General features: G+C 43.3%; 1 protein-coding gene across 8 annotated transcripts in view; it reads left to right on the top strand.

Annotated features, from left to right (window-relative positions):
* The window catches only part of LOC109904603 (nesprin-1), a 162521-nt gene that overhangs the window by 46650 nt on the left and 98935 nt on the right, over nucleotides 1–16936 (top strand). For all 8 annotated transcript variants that reach the window (XR_004202676.1, XR_004202677.1, XR_004202679.1 and 5 more), the window contains 22 exons: nucleotides 305–469; nucleotides 723–835; nucleotides 1244–1412; nucleotides 1672–1768; nucleotides 2318–2520; nucleotides 2826–2990; nucleotides 3275–3427; nucleotides 3860–4003; nucleotides 4199–4366; nucleotides 5084–5242; nucleotides 5510–5674; nucleotides 7342–7476; nucleotides 7716–7874; nucleotides 9339–9547; nucleotides 9761–9869; nucleotides 10424–10588; nucleotides 11194–11361; nucleotides 12123–12299; nucleotides 13685–13825; nucleotides 15059–15219; nucleotides 15536–15686; nucleotides 16641–16771. Coding sequence is in view for 3 of the 8 variants with exons in the window: in XM_031787821.1 (XP_031643681.1) it covers nucleotides 305–469; nucleotides 723–835; nucleotides 1244–1412; nucleotides 1672–1768; nucleotides 2318–2520; nucleotides 2826–2990; nucleotides 3275–3427; nucleotides 3860–4003; nucleotides 4199–4366; nucleotides 5084–5242; nucleotides 5510–5674; nucleotides 7342–7476; nucleotides 7716–7874; nucleotides 9339–9547; nucleotides 9761–9869; nucleotides 10424–10588; nucleotides 11194–11361; nucleotides 12123–12299; nucleotides 13685–13825; nucleotides 15059–15219; nucleotides 15536–15686; nucleotides 16641–16771 (3407 nt within the window). In the remaining 5 variants the exon portion in view is untranslated. The remainder of the gene's footprint in view (nucleotides 1–304; nucleotides 470–722; nucleotides 836–1243; nucleotides 1413–1671; nucleotides 1769–2317; nucleotides 2521–2825; nucleotides 2991–3274; nucleotides 3428–3859; nucleotides 4004–4198; nucleotides 4367–5083; nucleotides 5243–5509; nucleotides 5675–7341; nucleotides 7477–7715; nucleotides 7875–9338; nucleotides 9548–9760; nucleotides 9870–10423; nucleotides 10589–11193; nucleotides 11362–12122; nucleotides 12300–13684; nucleotides 13826–15058; nucleotides 15220–15535; nucleotides 15687–16640; nucleotides 16772–16936) is intronic.

The following is a 16936-nucleotide window of genomic DNA, read 5'->3' as shown; positions in this document are numbered from 1 at the left end:
TAATGTTCGCAGTGTGGTTAAGGTTAGGTTTAAAATCAGATTTGATGACGTTGTGACTGTGCCAGGAGTGACCACTCTGCAGAGCAGCCTCTACCGCAAGATTCATGACAATGAATGCCAACCTGTCTCTTGGATTGGGGACCTGAAGAAGACCTGAGTGGTTGAAACAAATGTGTCACTAATAACCCACATGGAAGCATAGATTTCAGTGTGCAGAGTCTCTTTTTCCCAAATTTTGCTGAAATAATTTTGATAACCAGCACCTGCTCAAAGACTTAGGATATGTAATATATACCTTTACTAGCTCCTGGACTGGCACATCCATCTGGATAAGTCGTTGCCTGGCCCCCTGGGGGTGATCGGAGCCTTGCTGCATCGAGCTGAGATCGCCCAGAGAGAGGAGATTCCCATCCAACAAGCCCATGAAGAGACAGCCAATGTGATCCAGAGGAAGCTGGAACAGCACAAGGTATTCAACAAGAGCAGATCCAATAATCCACATGGGTGTAAAACTATCCTTGGGTAGGCCTAGTAAGAAGGTACTGAAAATCTGACAATTTGTGATTTTGTTGGTTACATAAAACAACTGACAATTTTTACATAACAACTGACAATTTTATTTTTGATGTAGCACCAGAGTCTACATGAGAACTCACATGGTTTGTTATCTACTGTGTATGTGCATGTGTCTGACTGTGGATATGGGCATTTGTGTGTTGCAGGAGATCCTGAAGAACTTGGAGTCCCACAAACAGACGTTCCAGCAGATCCACCGAGAAAGATCAGTAAACGGGGTCCCTGTCCCCCCCGAACATCTCCAAGACATGGCTGAAAGGTCAGTCCTCCTTCAGTCAACTCTATCTCAGTGTTTACACTAATGTCTGGACAATCCTATGGTCGTTGACTTGACAGACATAAGTTGACAAGACAGCACAAACATATCTGGGATAAATATGACATGAACTCACGTATACAATTTTTTGTCTCCGTGTGTAGATAGAAGGAAGTTGCTAACTAGCGTTAGCATGCTAGTAGATACCATAGACTTCCAGTCATTGCGCCAATGCTAGTTAGAATTGACTCGCGTAACTAACTCTATCTTCCTTCATACTGGTTGCAGAGACATAAAAATGGTATCCATATGTTCATCTGACTTCATTGACAAAATCCCAAAGTATCCCTTTAAGATAAGATTGATCAGTTTGATCAGAATATTGATTGATCTTCTACTTTTTTACAACAGATTCAATTACGTGTCCACATCATCTTATGCCCACCTGATCAAACTGGAATTCTGGGAGATTAAGTACCGTCTGATGGCGTTTCTCATCCTGGCTGAGTCTAAGCTCAAGTCCTGGATCATCAAATATGGCCGCCGTGACTCTGTGGAACTACTGCTACAGAGCTACATTGTGAGTTGACTTTTTCATTGGTTGCTACTGGTTTATGGTAGCCAGGTGGTCCAGATCTGTTTGTGCTGTTTAGCCAACCTAATGTTTGACATGACAATGACCATAGGAGTTGGCAAGACATCACAAACAGATCTAGGACCACCAAGCTAAGTTTGTGGACCTAGACAGCGTACATTTCTGGCCATAACAGTTCCATGGATATTGTTCCAATTCTATCCTCATGATAATTCCATACTAATCTCACCATCATTCCCAATAGACCTTCATCGAGGGACACATGTTCTTCGAACAGTATGAGACAACATTTAAGGCACTCAGGCAATCTGCAGATGTCTACGTCAAGTCTGATGGTTCATGTAAGATTGTTTTTCTTTTCCTTGTTTTATCTCAGATGTAATTTGATTGATTGTATTGTCTATCAGAGAGGGAACACATACAGAAATAACTGTTGATTTGAAATTCTAGGCATTAAGATCTGTAAGAAAGGTAAGTTTAGATTCATTTGGTACTGATGAACGATATGTAACATGGTGCCCACGCTAGCCTTCGATTGACTGTGCACTAGTAGTTCACTGGTCTGACAAAAAATCCAAGAAATCTGATATAACATCACAGTGCCTGTCTGTTTACTAAGTACTCTATATTCCTCCTCAAAGACAATTACCTGTAAGACAATAACTCTCTGCATGATACAGTAACAAATACTCACAGTAGGTCTTTGAATGTGAAACACTGCAAATGAAAATTCCTTACTGTCTTGATTTATGTATTCAAGGTCCTCGAAACTTCACTCTACTGGGCTCTTTTAATAAGATCTTGAGTAATTTAGGAGGTGACCCAGTGAACCACAAAAAAATGATATGTCATGTTGAAGAGCGACCTAATTTCATTGTGTTTCTTTCCAGCTGAGGAAGCGGAGGGTGTGGGTAAGTTCCTGTCGGATGCGTCGGCCCAGTGGAGGAACCTGTCGGTGGAGGTGCGTAGCGTCCGTAGCATGCTGGAGGAGGTCATCTCTAACTGGGAGAAGTACAGCAGTACGGTGGCCGGACTGCAGGCCTGGCTGGAGGACGCAGAGCAGATGCTCAACCAGTCAGAGAATGACAAACGGGTGAGCATGAGGCTAAACGTATCGGGAAGACCAAAACATATATTTAGTCCATGTCAACAGCTGATGTTTTGACCATTGTGGACATGGAATAACGATAATCTCAGTTTACATTTTTACCTCCCTTTCCCTTCTTCTTATTGGTTTGATGTGCTCTATGGGACATCATTGCCTGTGAAGCGCTGAGCCTACATACTCCTCCTTACTGTGTAGACACTGACTGTTGGCCCCTTTAAATAATCTTCTACATTTACAAACTGTTGCTATCAATTGTGTAGAGTTTGAGTTTTTCTCTTCTCCCCCCCCAGGACTTCTTCCGGAACCTTCCTCACTGGATCCAGCAGCACCTGGACATGAACGATGCAGGGAACTTCCTGATTGAGACGTGCGATGAGACCGTCTCCAGAGACCTGAAGCAGCAGCTGCTCATTCTCAACGGGAGGTGGAGGGAGCTGTTTGTTAAAGTCAAACATGTAAATTAGTTTAACATCTCCTGTTTTCTGCACACCTAGATTATGATTATTAAGAAGCATCCCACACGATTGGCCCTGAAACATGGCGGTGGACTCCTAGATGCCATAGGAGCCTACAGCCATGCCTCAGGGCTAACCACTATATAGATACAATTCTTAGGCTGTGAAACTCGGGTGTCATAAAATATCATATAATATATCTGCATCACTTTATAAGCACAGCTCAAATCATAAAGAAAAGCTTGTCATCATTATTATTCCCTGCTCCTCTGTTTCCATGGCAGTATGCTAGAGTGGACGAGGTGGACAAGTGGAAGCAGGACTATCAGGACTGTATCGCTACTCTCAAAACTTTTATGGATGCAACCAATGACAAGATGACTGCCCCTGTCCAAGTGTCCTTCCTGAACGTCAGGACATTCGTTCAAGATGTTGAGGTACAGAACGTACACAGGGCTTTTCTATCAAACTTGAATGAACTCTCTATACATTGTTCAGCTTGGCTCACAGTGTTACGATGTCTATCAATCACATATTCACTAAGCATTTCAGAATAGAGGTGCTGCTCTACAATCAGGTCCTCCCTGTCATTTGATTCATTCTGATCTAAAAGCGCAAAACCGAGCTGACAAGGTACAAATCTGTCGTTCTGCCCCTGAACAGGCAGTTAACCCACTGTTCCTAGGCCGTCATTGAAAATAAGAATTTGTTCTTAACTGACTTGCCTAGTAAAATAAAGGTCAAATAAAAAAATAAAAAAACTGATCCGAGATCAGCAGCTACTCTGATACGCCTTTGTGAATACGGGCCTTGGTAAAAGTAAGGAAAAGAGTACCCATGTTTGATCTATATTCACTACATCCTTCCAGGACATCAAGAACAAGGTCCCGGCCATGGAGGCAGCCTGTAAGACAGCCAGCCGCACCGCCCAGCTGCTGATCAAAGACACGCCTGCGGAGGAGGTCTCTACCATGCTGGCTGCCATGGCTTCTATCAAGGAGGAGATGAGCAAGGTAACCATCCATCTCCATCTCACCTGTTCCTGTTTGAATTCTTAGGTTAAAAGTTGGGTAAAAACAAAAAGACAATGCCCATATGTTGAGTTTTCCACGTCATCACATTATCTTTCTGACCAGCCATCTTTAGTATAGTCTGCTCCAGATGGCATTACACCCATGACCTCCTACCCCCTGTCCTCCTCCCATCAGATAAAGGAGCGGTCTCTGCCGCTGCTACGGGATGCCCAGTCCCTGCTGCCTGCTCTGGAGGAGATGGAGAAGAACATCACAGGGTTCTACCAGGCCCTGGAGAAGGCCAGCCGCATCACTTGCTCCAGGGACTCGGAGGCCCACGGGGACTTCAAACAGAAATGCCAGGTGACACATTACATCACACATTCTTATCCAGAGTGACTTACAATCAGTGTATTCAACTAAACACAGGTTGATCAGGGGTTGAATGCAACGAGAGAGGAAACTGCATGGAGGATGGTTAGAGTTTGGATTTGGTTGAGTTACTGTTACTTGCATTTCATACAACAATATTAGACGGACTTGTTCTATTGTAGATACATTTTATACATGAATCACCTACAGGTAGTAACTGTGAATTTATGTTTTAATTGAACGTCATGCTGCTTAGTTGACCCATTATGTCATTATTAGCAGTGTTTGACTTGGCTAGCCGGAGCTGAAAACTGGCACCTCAAATGTTCTACTGCTTGAGCTCCTGTTCCTCTTATATAATATTATCTCAAAAGTATTGTGGAGATCCTGCTCATAATATAAACAGTACCAGCACCTAAAACGAGTATCAGAACCTATTTCAGTCCAAGTCAATAATTTAACGTTTTAGTCATTTAGCAGACGCTCATATCCAGAGCAACTTACAGGAGCAATTAGGGTTAAGTGCCTTGCTCAAGAGCACACCTGCAGATTTTTCACCTGGTCGGCTCTGGGATTCGAACCAGCAACCTTTCAGTTACTGGCCCAAAGGTCTCAACCGCTACCTGCCTAACGCTAGGCTACCTGCCCACATACTGATTCTTAGTAACACAATGTCTCTTCACACTTCACTGCCTCCTCTTTCTCCAGGAGCTGGTGACCTTCACCCAGAGCTGTAAGAAGTGTCTGACTGTGATAGAGAATAACCATCAGAGTGTCCAGAGAACCCTGGACAGCAGTAAGACCCTACAGCACCTGGACATGGCCCTGCTGCAGAAGAGAGTCGCCGACCTCCAGGCCTCCTCACAGGTACAGTACCATAACACAACGCTTAATGGGTTGTGTGTAACAGTTTGATAGTGTAAATGATTGAAGGAGGGAACATCAATCAATCAATCAACCAATCAATCAATCATGGGGCTTTGATAGAGGATAATAATGTAAAGAAGACAGAATGACGTAGCTGCCTTCTAGCGCATGTTCAGTTCACATCAATTCAAAATAACTGTGTGAAGGACAGTTGTGTGTTGGGTGATGAGAATTGCTTGTGAGTATGTCTGTATTTGTGTATCCCAGGCAATGATCAATGAGTCTACTGAGTGGAAGAATCACGTGGAGGTCAACAGCAGCTTAATGAAGAGGTTTGATGAGTCCCGTGGCGAGCTGGAGAAGGTGCTGAAAGTCGCTCAGGCTTTTTTAAATGAGAGAGGCAACCCAGAAGATCTGCTAAAAAGACACACGGTAAGAGCAAAAGCTTGCATCATGGCTAGGACCATAGTTTTAGACTGTATTTTATCTGGACAATCCAGATCTGACAATGACCATAGGACTTGGCTGTGTAGCACAACAGATCTGGACCAGGCTAGTGTCGTGTCTTTGGCTATGCCGGATTAAGTGATATGACATGCTATTCTATAAAATAATTTCTCCGTAATTAATATTAATATTACCTGATTGAGCTAATCATGTAAATGTAATTAACTAGAGAGTCGGGCACCACAAAATAATATTTATAGAGCTGTTAGCTTCCGAATAAAATCTTAAAGACCTAGTAATATTTTACATCAATAGCAGTCAATATTAATCGTCACCTTAATTCAGTCTCATCTGAAAGTTGTAAATTCTTGGTTATCTTCACGAACCCTGGCTAACAAGTTGATTCAGCAATACAAAATTGGGTTTAATTATTTATTTCCTAAATACCTAACTAATCACACAGAATTACACATACACATAATTAATCATAACTTGATTACAAATTACGTCATAAAGGAAAACGTCCCTAGTGGGCGGATCAGATATGACAGCTTGTTACACAAAAGAAAAGGGGCTAGGTTTGAGTGAAAGAGCAGGAAGACTGAGGAACAAAGGGCGAAGCTGTGCTATCGTAAATACAGCATCTCATGTATTCTAAATTACCGCCCATTTGGAAAAGGAAAATGCAATAAATATTTACTCTGAGCTGCGCTTCGGTAGGTTGGTGGTAGATGGAAGGCAGTGTTGCCCAACCAAGTCCTTTGTCCTTTGAAGAATGTCTCTGCTGATAAAAACGGATACGTTGTAGTAACGTCGTTGTGTGGTAGACGGGATACTCTGTCTGTTCCTTCCTAACCTGCGTTTGCAGCTGCTGTTGCTAACTCAACGGCTAGGAGGTATCACTTCTGTAGTGAATAAGATTTCAAAGTTCATACCATTCGCAACCAAAGCTCACGCTGATGTTGGCTTCGTTCTGTAGTTATTATCTGAACCATTCTGACATCGGACCGTCGTCCACACATCCTCGGAACAGGAGGTTGTATTGTCGTCAAGGCTTTATATAGGAAGGGAGAGGAGGGCGTGATTGAAAAGTTTTATAGCCCATGTCCCTTCACAGGGGCGGGCCACTGATTGAGCAGAGCCCTAACCTTATAAAAACCCAATTCTCACATTTTAGAAGCTAAAATCACATTTTATCAGATCACGAATAATTTCATATTCAAACATTTAAATTGAACAACAATTCCATGTGAATCCGATAACTCTGATGTGTAGACTTTCCACTGTAGAGTTTATGTCATCTTATCATTGATGAGAATGTCTCAGATGACAACCGAACTGACATCATATTCATAAGTACCACCGCATATGTTCAATTGGTCGGATTACCAGAATATAGTTCATTTCCCCCACCTTCTGATGTTCCCAGAATCTCTATGTTAACCAAGGTGTTTGCAAATGTAACATCAATAGGGTAGAGAGAGGAAAAAGGGGGGGAAGAGGTATTTATGACTGTCATAAACCTACCCCCAGGCCAAAGTCATGACACTAGTCTGGACTAGGGATTCAGTAGAGAAGCACAAGGGGAGGAGGTGTAGAGTCATGTGGACATTGTGACAATCTCAGTGAGACATCTCTGTCAATGTTTGCAGGAGTTCTTTGGGCAGCTGGAGCAGCAGGTCCTCGATGCGTTCCTGAAGACCTGTGATGAACTGACAGACACAGTGCCTAGGGAGGAGCAGCAGAGTCTGCAGGAGACAGTCAGGAAACTGCACAAACACTGGAAGGTTAGTGCCATGTTGACAGAAAGGTAATGCACTAGCATAATCATTCAAACGCTTCAATTGTAGAAATATTTTATTTTCACAGGTCCAAGATCCAAGTATTCTTATCACATTCCCCTTCAATGTCTTGTGCACTTTGTCGGTTCTGAATAGTCATATGACTGTCACATCTTGTTTTTATCGTATAGTAAGAGTGAGACTGAAAGAGTTCCTAACTCCCTCTCTCCTTCCCCCTCTCTCAGGATGTCCAGACAGAGGCTCCCTACCACCTGCTTCATCTGAAGGTAGAGGTGGAACGGAGCAAGCTAATGGTCTCCATGCAGGAGTGTCAGTCAGAGCTGACCAGAGAGAACAGACACCTGGTTGGCATGGGGAGTGAGAGGCTGATCAAGGAACACAGGGTGAGACTAGCTGTGTCAGGTTGATGGCTGCGGTATCTATCCTGATCTGATATGAGTGATGGTGATGGTCTCTATCCGGAACAGATAGGAGTGATGGCTGTGCTCTCTATCCTGATCTGATAGGAATGATGGCTGTGGTCTCTATCCTGAACTGATAGGAGTGATGGCTGTAGTCTCTATCGGTCATTCCATGGTGCAACTGAGTTTACTTTTCCATGATCACATGATCTAGCCCAGTGGTTTTTATAGTCCCATACCCATTCAAACATTCAACCTCCAGCTGCGTACCACCTCTAGCACCAGGGTCAGCGCACTCTCAAATGTTGTTTTTTGCCATCATTGTAAGCCTGCCACACACACACTATACATTACATTTATTAAACATAATAATGAGTGTGAGTTTTTGTCACAACCCGGCTCGTGGGAAGAGCTCTTATAGACCAGGGCACAAATAATAATATAATAATAATAATAATCAATAATCTTCTCTTTTTTTAACCATCTTACATATAAAACCTTATTTGTTAATTGAAAATTGTGAATAACTCACCACAGGTTAATGAGAAGGGTGTTCTTGAAAGGATGCTCAAAACTCTGCAATGTTGGGTTGTATTGGAGAAAGTCTCAATCTTAAATCATTTTCTACACAGCCTGTGTCTGTATTTAGTTTTCATGCTAGTGAGGGCCGAGAATCCACTCTCACATAGGTACGCGGTTGCAAATGGCATCAGTGTCTTAACAGCGCGATTTGCCAAGGCAGGATACTCTGAGTGCAGCCCAATCCAGAAATCTGTCAGTGGCTTCTGATTAAATTCAATTTTCACAACCGTTTGTTGCAATTTCAATGAGTCTCTCTTGTTCAGATATCGGTAAGTGGACTGGAGGCAGGGCATGAAAGGGATAATGAATCCAGTTGTATGACTAGTCCGTTTCGGGAAAGTACCTGCTTAATTGCGCACCCAACTCGCTCAGGTGCTTCGCTATATCACATTTGACATTGTCGGTAAGCTTGAGTTCATTTGCACACAAAAACTCATATAATGATGGAAAGACCTGTGTGCTGTCCTTGTTAATGCAGACACAGAAGAGCTCTAACTTCAACTGTGAGAGATGGAATCTAAAACAAAAATCCAGAAAATCACATTGTATGATTTTTAAGTAATGAATTTGCATTTTATTGCATGACATACAGTGGGGCAAAAAAGTATTTAGTCAGCCACCAATTGTGCAAGTTCTCCTACTTAAAAAGATGAGAGAGGCCTGTAATTTTCATCATAGGTACATGTCAACTATGACAGACAAAATGAGAGAATAAATCCAGAAAATCACATAGCCTGGTACTATGATAGTCACTGTGCTGGTCCGCAGTGCATATTTCAGAAAAGCAATTAGATTAATTTAGCACTTGATGTCTCCCTGTGAGAGAGTTTGTCACATGAACGATGTACCTTTACCGTCCTGCAGGACTTCTTCAGGGAGAAGGGTCCTCAGTCTCTGTGTGAGAAAAAACTACAACTGATAGAGGAACTGTGTCAGAAGCTTCCAGACAGCAACCCAGCCCACCAGACCCTGGACAGCTCTAAGAAGGCCTACTCTGAGCTCTGGGAGGAGATAGATAGCACCCATCACAATCTGATGCAGCACCCTGATAAGTGGGAGGAGTTTAACAACAGGTAACAAGGCCTCACGAATGATACTGATTCAAGACTGTCACAATCATGATTTGTATCATTGTTAACATATAATTTTGTTTTGTTTTCTTAGTCACTCACTATCCACATTGATGCACTGACTAATGACACACCACCAATCCTTTTTAACCTAATGAAAACTGAAATATTAGATGGCTATACAGTATGATCATACTTTGCCCATGTTCATCCCAGGTTCTCCGAGTTGTCAGCCTGGCTTTCGTCTAAAGAGAGCCAACTCAGACTGCTCAGGGACAGAGCCAACGACCCCAGCAAGCACGGACAGGTCAAGGCCACCATCACAGTAAGTATGATGGGAATCCCTCATGCTCTGTGTGTTAGACAAGGCAGAGATTTCACAGACCTAGCCTCGTATCCATACTGTTTGTCCTGAAGGCAGCTATCACTGATCTAGCCTCATATACATACTGTATGTCCTGAAGCCAGCTATCTTTGACCTAGCCTCGTATCCATATGGTATGTCCTGAAGGCAGCTATCACTGATCTAGCCTCGTATCCATACTGTATGTCCTGAAGCAAGCTATCTTTGACCTAGCCTCGTATCCATACTGTATGTCCTGAAGGCAGCTATCACTGACCTAGCCTCGTATCCATATTGTATGTCCTGAAGGCAGCTATCGTCGCCATACAGCATACATGTCATGGTTCTCCAGTAAATCACTGGGAGCAATATAGAGTTTATGTGCCATTGGTCTGCACCTTGTTAACCCACAGCTCTTACTTTATGGTGCATGGCAACAATAGAGTTGGCTTCAGTACATACAACATGGATTTGAGGCTATCACAGACTTAGGTAAGCTTGATAACCTATGCCACTCCCCGCTCTCCCCTCTCCAGGAGCTGAGGAACGATGCAGAGCTGCAGGAGGGGAACCTGGGCTGGCTGAAGTCCCGGCTGGCTGTGCTGATAGAGATCTGCTCCGAGACGGATGCACAGAGTCAGGCTGGGGCAATCAATAAACTTTCCACCAACTTCAAGGGCCTCCTCTCCTATCTCACTGAGGTAAGGAAAGACTGGGACTGCAGCTGACACTGTGCTCCTCCCAAATATATTTGTGTGTTGTAGGGGAGGGTTGAGAGCAGAGCAGAAGACACATTTCCGATCAACATAATATGGTCAATCAAGATGATAAAAGTGTTTGAAATAAGCTCGCGAGCACTGAAGCATACTGTCATCCTTACCTGCTCACCAGGACACACAGTCAGAAGAATCACAGCATTAGATGGCTAGCCTGGGTGTCCGTCTTTTCTGTTCTCTTGTACCCACAATGCCACATTCCCTCTGTCTTTGGATTGTCAGTCCACTCTTAAGGGTGATGTTAGGATCGATGGTATGTCGTATCACTAAGTGAGGCCGTATCATTTTCCACTGTGTTGTCTCCCTGTCTGAAAAAGCCATTTGTTGTATACTAGTTGGTTTTTACAATAAAATATAGATTTATGAATCAATTGTCCTGCCAAGAGTTAAAGAACCGTTTTCATATTCAGTTGGTTCCAGTGTTAATCTACCTTGGTTTGAAAACGGTGGTGATAGCGTTTCCTTTTTCTCCATATTGTTTTTGAGAGTTGCTGAATGTAATTTCTTTCCTCTGTGTTCTTGTCTCCCAGTCTGAGAAGGTGGTGCTGGCGGTGGGGGACTGTGTGCAGTTCAGGGAGGGGGTGCGTGGTGCACTGGATGAGCTGGTGCAGGGTCAGCAGGAGGTACACCTGGAGGTGACCAGGATACTGGACTCTGAGACCGTCAGGGAGGCCCAGCAATTGCTCCAGATTCACCAGGTAAGTCGGACTGGAGTGGAACTGATTGGCATCTGACTGTAAGGCGCTACGGAGGGTAGTGCGTACGGCCCAGGGCCAAGCTTCCTGACATCCGGGACATATATACTATGCTGTGTCAGAGGAAGGCCCAAACATTTTTCAAACACTCCAGTCACCCAAGTCATAGACTGCTCTCTTTGCTACCACAAGGCAAGCGATATCGGAGCTCCAAGTCTTGAACCTAAAGGCTCCTTAACAGTTTCTACCCCCAAGCCATAAGACTGCTGAACAATTAATCAAATGGCCACCCGGACTATTTACATTGACTCCCTCCCATTGTTCTTACACTGCTGCTACTCACTGTTTATTATCTATGTGTAATCACTTTACAAATGACCTTGACTAACCTGTACCCCCGCACATTGACTCGGTACCAGTACCCCCCGTATATAGCCTCCACATTGACTCGGTACCGGTACCCCCCGTATATAGCCTCGCTATTGTTATGTCATTTTATTGTTATTTTAAAATTTAGATTAGATTGAACTATTCTCAAAGGTTCCTGCAATGTTAAATAATTGAGTTGAGGCAACAAACATTAATATGGAGCTTTATATTGTATTCATGAAAGAAAATGATGCTTTTTGTGGTTGTAAAAAATATATATATGTGTATAACGTCATAATGAACAGTCAAAAAGTAATACACTATATGATGTTTACAGCTTTTAAATGAGATTCAAACACCAAACACATTGATTGTCTCCTCTCTCCTGCCTGCAGCAACAACTGAAGCGTCTGCGTATGAAGAGGAAGGATGTGCGGCAGCAGATTGCTAGGGGCCGTCAGCTACAGGCTGAGGAGGGGCTGGGGGAGACCTTACAGCTGGACCTGCAGAGTCTGGAGACAACACTCAGCAAGATGGACCACACCATGGACTCACAGGAGCAGGAGTTAGAGGTGAGCTCTCTCACCAGAATGTACTGTCTGGGGTTATTGGAATTCCTCTTGCTCTTGTTCCAGTGCTTTAGGGTCAGTTTACTAGACACAGATTAAGGTCAGTCCTGGACAAAAATGTATGTTAAATAAGATTCTGTATTTAAAATGGTTCATAGTCCAGGACTAGGCTTAATATGTGTCACCGAAATCGCCCCATTAGCTGCTGCCTTTTGTTGTGGTCTTAGTAGTCTGCGTTACAAAGCTGACCTGTCTAAGATGAAGATGTAACAGTACAGAACATATCAAGGTGTTGATCAATGTCTCCATGTGTTCCTCTGTGTATTGTCTGTGTACTGAATGTCTCCATGTGTTCCACTGTGTATTGTCTGTGTACTCAATGTCCCCATGTGTTCCTCTGTGTAGTGTGTGTGTACTGAATGTCCCCATGTGTTCCTCTGTGTAGTGTCTGTGTACTGAATGTCCCCATGTGTTCCTCTGTGTATTATCTGTGTACTGAATGTCCCCATGTGTCCCTCTGTGTATTATCTGTGTACTGAATGTCCCCATGTGTCCCTCTGTGTATTATCTGTGTATTGAATGTCCCCATTTGTCCCCAGGTGTCATGGAATTCATCTGTGTATTGAATGTCCCCATTTGTCCCCAGGTGTCATGGTATTAATCTGTGTATTGAATGTCCCCATTTGTCCCCAGGTGTCATGGTATTAATCTGTGTATTGAATGTCCCCATTTGTCCCCAGGTGTCATGGTATTAATCTGTGTATTGAATGTCCCCATTTGTCCCCAGGTGTCATGGTATTAATCTGTGTATTGAATGTCCCCATTTGTCCCCAGGTGTCATGGAATTCATCTGTGTATTGAATGTCCCCATTTGTCCCCAGGTGTCATGGTATTAATCTGTGTATTGAATGTCCCCATTTGTCCCCAGGTGTCATGGTATTAATCTGTGTATTGAATGTCCCCATTTGTCCCCAGGTGTCATGGTATTAATCTGTGTATTGAATGTCCCCATCCCAGGTGTCATGGTATTCATCTGTGTATTGAATGTCCCCATTTGTCCCCAGGTGTCATGGTATTAATCTGTGTATTGAATGTCCCCATTTGTCCCCAGGTGTCATGGTATTAATCTGTGTATTGAATGTCCCCATCCCAGGTGTCATGGTATTCATCTTTGTATTGAATGTCCCCATTTGTCCCCAGGTGTCATGGTATTAATCTGTGTATTGAATGTCCCCATTTGTCCCCAGGTGTCATGGTATTAATCTGTGTATTGAATGTCCCCATTTGTCCCCAGGTGTCATGGTATTCATCTGTGTATTGAATGTCCCCATTTGTCCCCAGGTGTCATGGTATTAATCTGTGTATTGAATGTCCCCATTTGTCCCCAGGTGACTCTGTCTTCGTGGCAGGAGTTTGACAGCCAGCAGAGGACAGTGCAGGAGTTTGTTACCAGGGCGCTCTCTGTCATGGACAGAGACCTGAACTTTAGCAGCCCAGAAAGCCTGGCTACTGAACTGGACCAGGCCAGGGTGAGTGAGAAGTGAATTTAGTGAACATGTTAGTGTGACAGTTGACACTTTTGAATGATAGTTGACAGTTGGCAGGGCTGTTGGAATCAATCAATCAATCAAATGTATTTATAAAGCCCTTTTTACCTCAGCCAATGTCACAAAGTGCTGTACAGAAACCCAGCCTACAACCCCAAACAGCAAGCAATGCAGATTAGGAGCACGGAATCCCATCCAGTGTTGGCAATTTAGCGTCTTTGTCTCTATATAGTGAGTTTTCAGACCCCTCCGGTGACTTTATTGGTGAAAAATTATTGCGCCCAATCCCACTACTTCTCAGGCTGCCTTTGGGGAGATTTGACTCTGGGGGGGGGGGGGGGGGGTTCATAGCATTTAGTGACTTTTTTCCCACTGCCACAAATAAGAGAGGGAGAAGCTGTGCACACACTGGCAGAGAACCTTAAGGGGAGAGGGAGTGTGGCGGGAGAGGGGGCCGAAAACATTACGTCGGGGACAGCAGCTCTGCCACAGCAAGGCAAATAGGTGCTGTGATGTTGTCATGGCAACGGCAAAACTTGATCTGGGAAGTTCTAGCAACAAATCAAGGTGCCAATAGCAATTTTTTTATTTTATTTTTTATTTTACCTTTATTTAACCAGGTAGGCAAGTTGAGAACACCTTTATTTAACCAGGTAGGCAAGTTGAGAACAAGTTCTCATTTGCAACTGCGACCTGGCCAAGATAAAGAAAAGCAGTTCGACACATACAACAACACAGAGTTACACATGGGACAAACAAACATACAATCAATAATACAGTAGAAATATCTATATACAGCATGTACAAATGAGGTAGGATAAGAGAGGTACGGTAATATATAGGCCATGGTGGCAAAGTAATTACAATATAGCAATCAAGAATGGTAGGATGTGCAGAGGATGAATGTGCAAGTTGAGATACTGGGGTGCAAAGGAGCAAGATAAATAAATATAGTATGGGGATGAGGTAGATTGGATGGCCTATTTACAGATGAGCTATGTACAGGTGCAGTGATCAGTGATCAATTCTCCCATCAAGTGTATATTTGGGTGATTTAGGCTCCTTATCGTGTCTTTATCTTTCAAGGTTTGATATTCAGGCTAGATATTGAGATGTGAAATTAAGATTTTAAAACCTTTCAAGAATAATTCAACCTAGTCATATCACAAAGTGTCAGTGACATTCTGACTCTCACATTCTCCGTTGTCATAACAGGTGCTTTTAAAGCAGAGTGAAGCAGAAGCCTGCATGGTGAACACCCTGTTGAGGAAAGCAGCAGAGATCCAGCTTGGCCCAAAGAACACCACCTTGCTACTGGAGCAAGCCCGCTCCCTCAGCGAACAGCTGGACAAAGTGGAGGCTGGCCTCAAGGAAGAGTAAATACAACACCTCCTCTCTCCCTCCTTCTCCTCCTGCTCCTCCTCCTCCTCCTGCTCCGCTGCCTCCTCTTCCTCCTAGTCGAGAATCTGATCTGAGCCTTTATTCATAAATCGTCTCAGATTAGGAGTGTTGATCTAGGATCTGTTTTGCCTTTTAGATCATAATGAAAAACATTACATGGAGAGGGAGGACCTGTTCCTAGATCAGCACTTCTACTCTCAGACACTTTATGAATATGGACCCGGAACTCTTTGTTGTGTTGTTTAGCTACCCAGTTTTGTGATAAACTCAATTAGTCACACTCTTTTCTAGCACCAAGGCTCTTGATGGGATGAAGAATCAGTGGGCCCGGTTTGGGACAGAGTTTGAGGCCTTCTCCTCATGGATCTCTGACAAAGAGAAAGAAATGGACGCTCTAAAGAGTTCTGCTGCTCCACTTGGACAACAGATCAACACAGTAAAGGTACTGGCAGCCACTTCTGCATTTCCTTTATATGTTCTACCACATTTTCTCTAGACAGTATGCACAACATCTAGACAGTATGCACAACATCTAGACAGTATGCACAACATCTAGACAGTATGCACAACATCTAGACAGTATGCACAACATCTAGACAGTATGCACAACATCTAGACAGTATACACAACATCTAGACAGTATGCACAACATCTAGACAGTATGCACAACATCTAGACAGTATGCACAACATCTAGACAGTATGCACAACATCTAGACAGTATGCACAACATCTAGACAGTATGCACAACATCTAGACAGTATGCACAACATCTATACAGTATGCACAACATCTATACAGTATGCACAACATCTAGACAGTATGCACAACATCTAGACAGTATGCACAACATCTAGACAGTATGCACAACATCTAGACAGTATGCACAACATCTAGACAGTATGCACAACATCTAGACAGTATGCACAACATCTAGACAGTATGCACAACATCTAGACAGTATGCACAGCATCTAGACAGTATGCACAACATCTAGACAGTATGCACAACATCTAGACAGTATGCACAACATCTAGACAGTATGCACAACATCTAGACAGTATGCACAACATCTAGACAGTATGCACAACATCTAGACAGTATGCACAACATCTAGACAGTATGCACAACATCTAGACAGTATGCACAACATCTAGACAGTATGCACAACATCTAGACAGTATGCACAACATGTTGATGATTTACAAGATTTTCCATCTTTGACTCAAATCAGTGATCAAATCAAGGTAGCTCATTCCAACAGATCACTCATACCTTAATAACTTGAATGACTCAATCATTGAACCTTTAAACCATTAAAACTTGCTTACAAAAATGATCTGACAAAAAAAACAACAGTATTAGGTAACCATCTTTATCCTCCTCCCTCCTCCCAGGCCGTGGGTGTGGAGCTGGGGGACAAGGCAGAGGTGTTATCCCAGCTAGAGGCCCACTCCCAGGCCCTGGCCCAGTTCATCTCCTCTGGGGAGGCAGCCCGTATCAAGGCTCGGCTCACCCAGATCGGCAGGTACTGACGTGTGGATGTTTTTACCTACCTTAATTGAATGCCCTGACTGTAAACATGTACATGTAATAGAAATGTACATTTCTCTGGATAAAAGCATCTGCTAAATGACAGAAATGTTGATGTAATGTAAATGAATGTATTTACCGATGGTTTTAACTACATTTC

Source organism: Oncorhynchus kisutch, linkage group LG14 (genome assembly GCF_002021735.2).
Source record: "Oncorhynchus kisutch isolate 150728-3 linkage group LG14, Okis_V2, whole genome shotgun sequence".
Lineage (NCBI taxonomy): Eukaryota > Metazoa > Chordata > Actinopteri > Salmoniformes > Salmonidae > Oncorhynchus > Oncorhynchus kisutch.
This window is presented reverse-complemented; position numbering and strand designations above follow the sequence as displayed.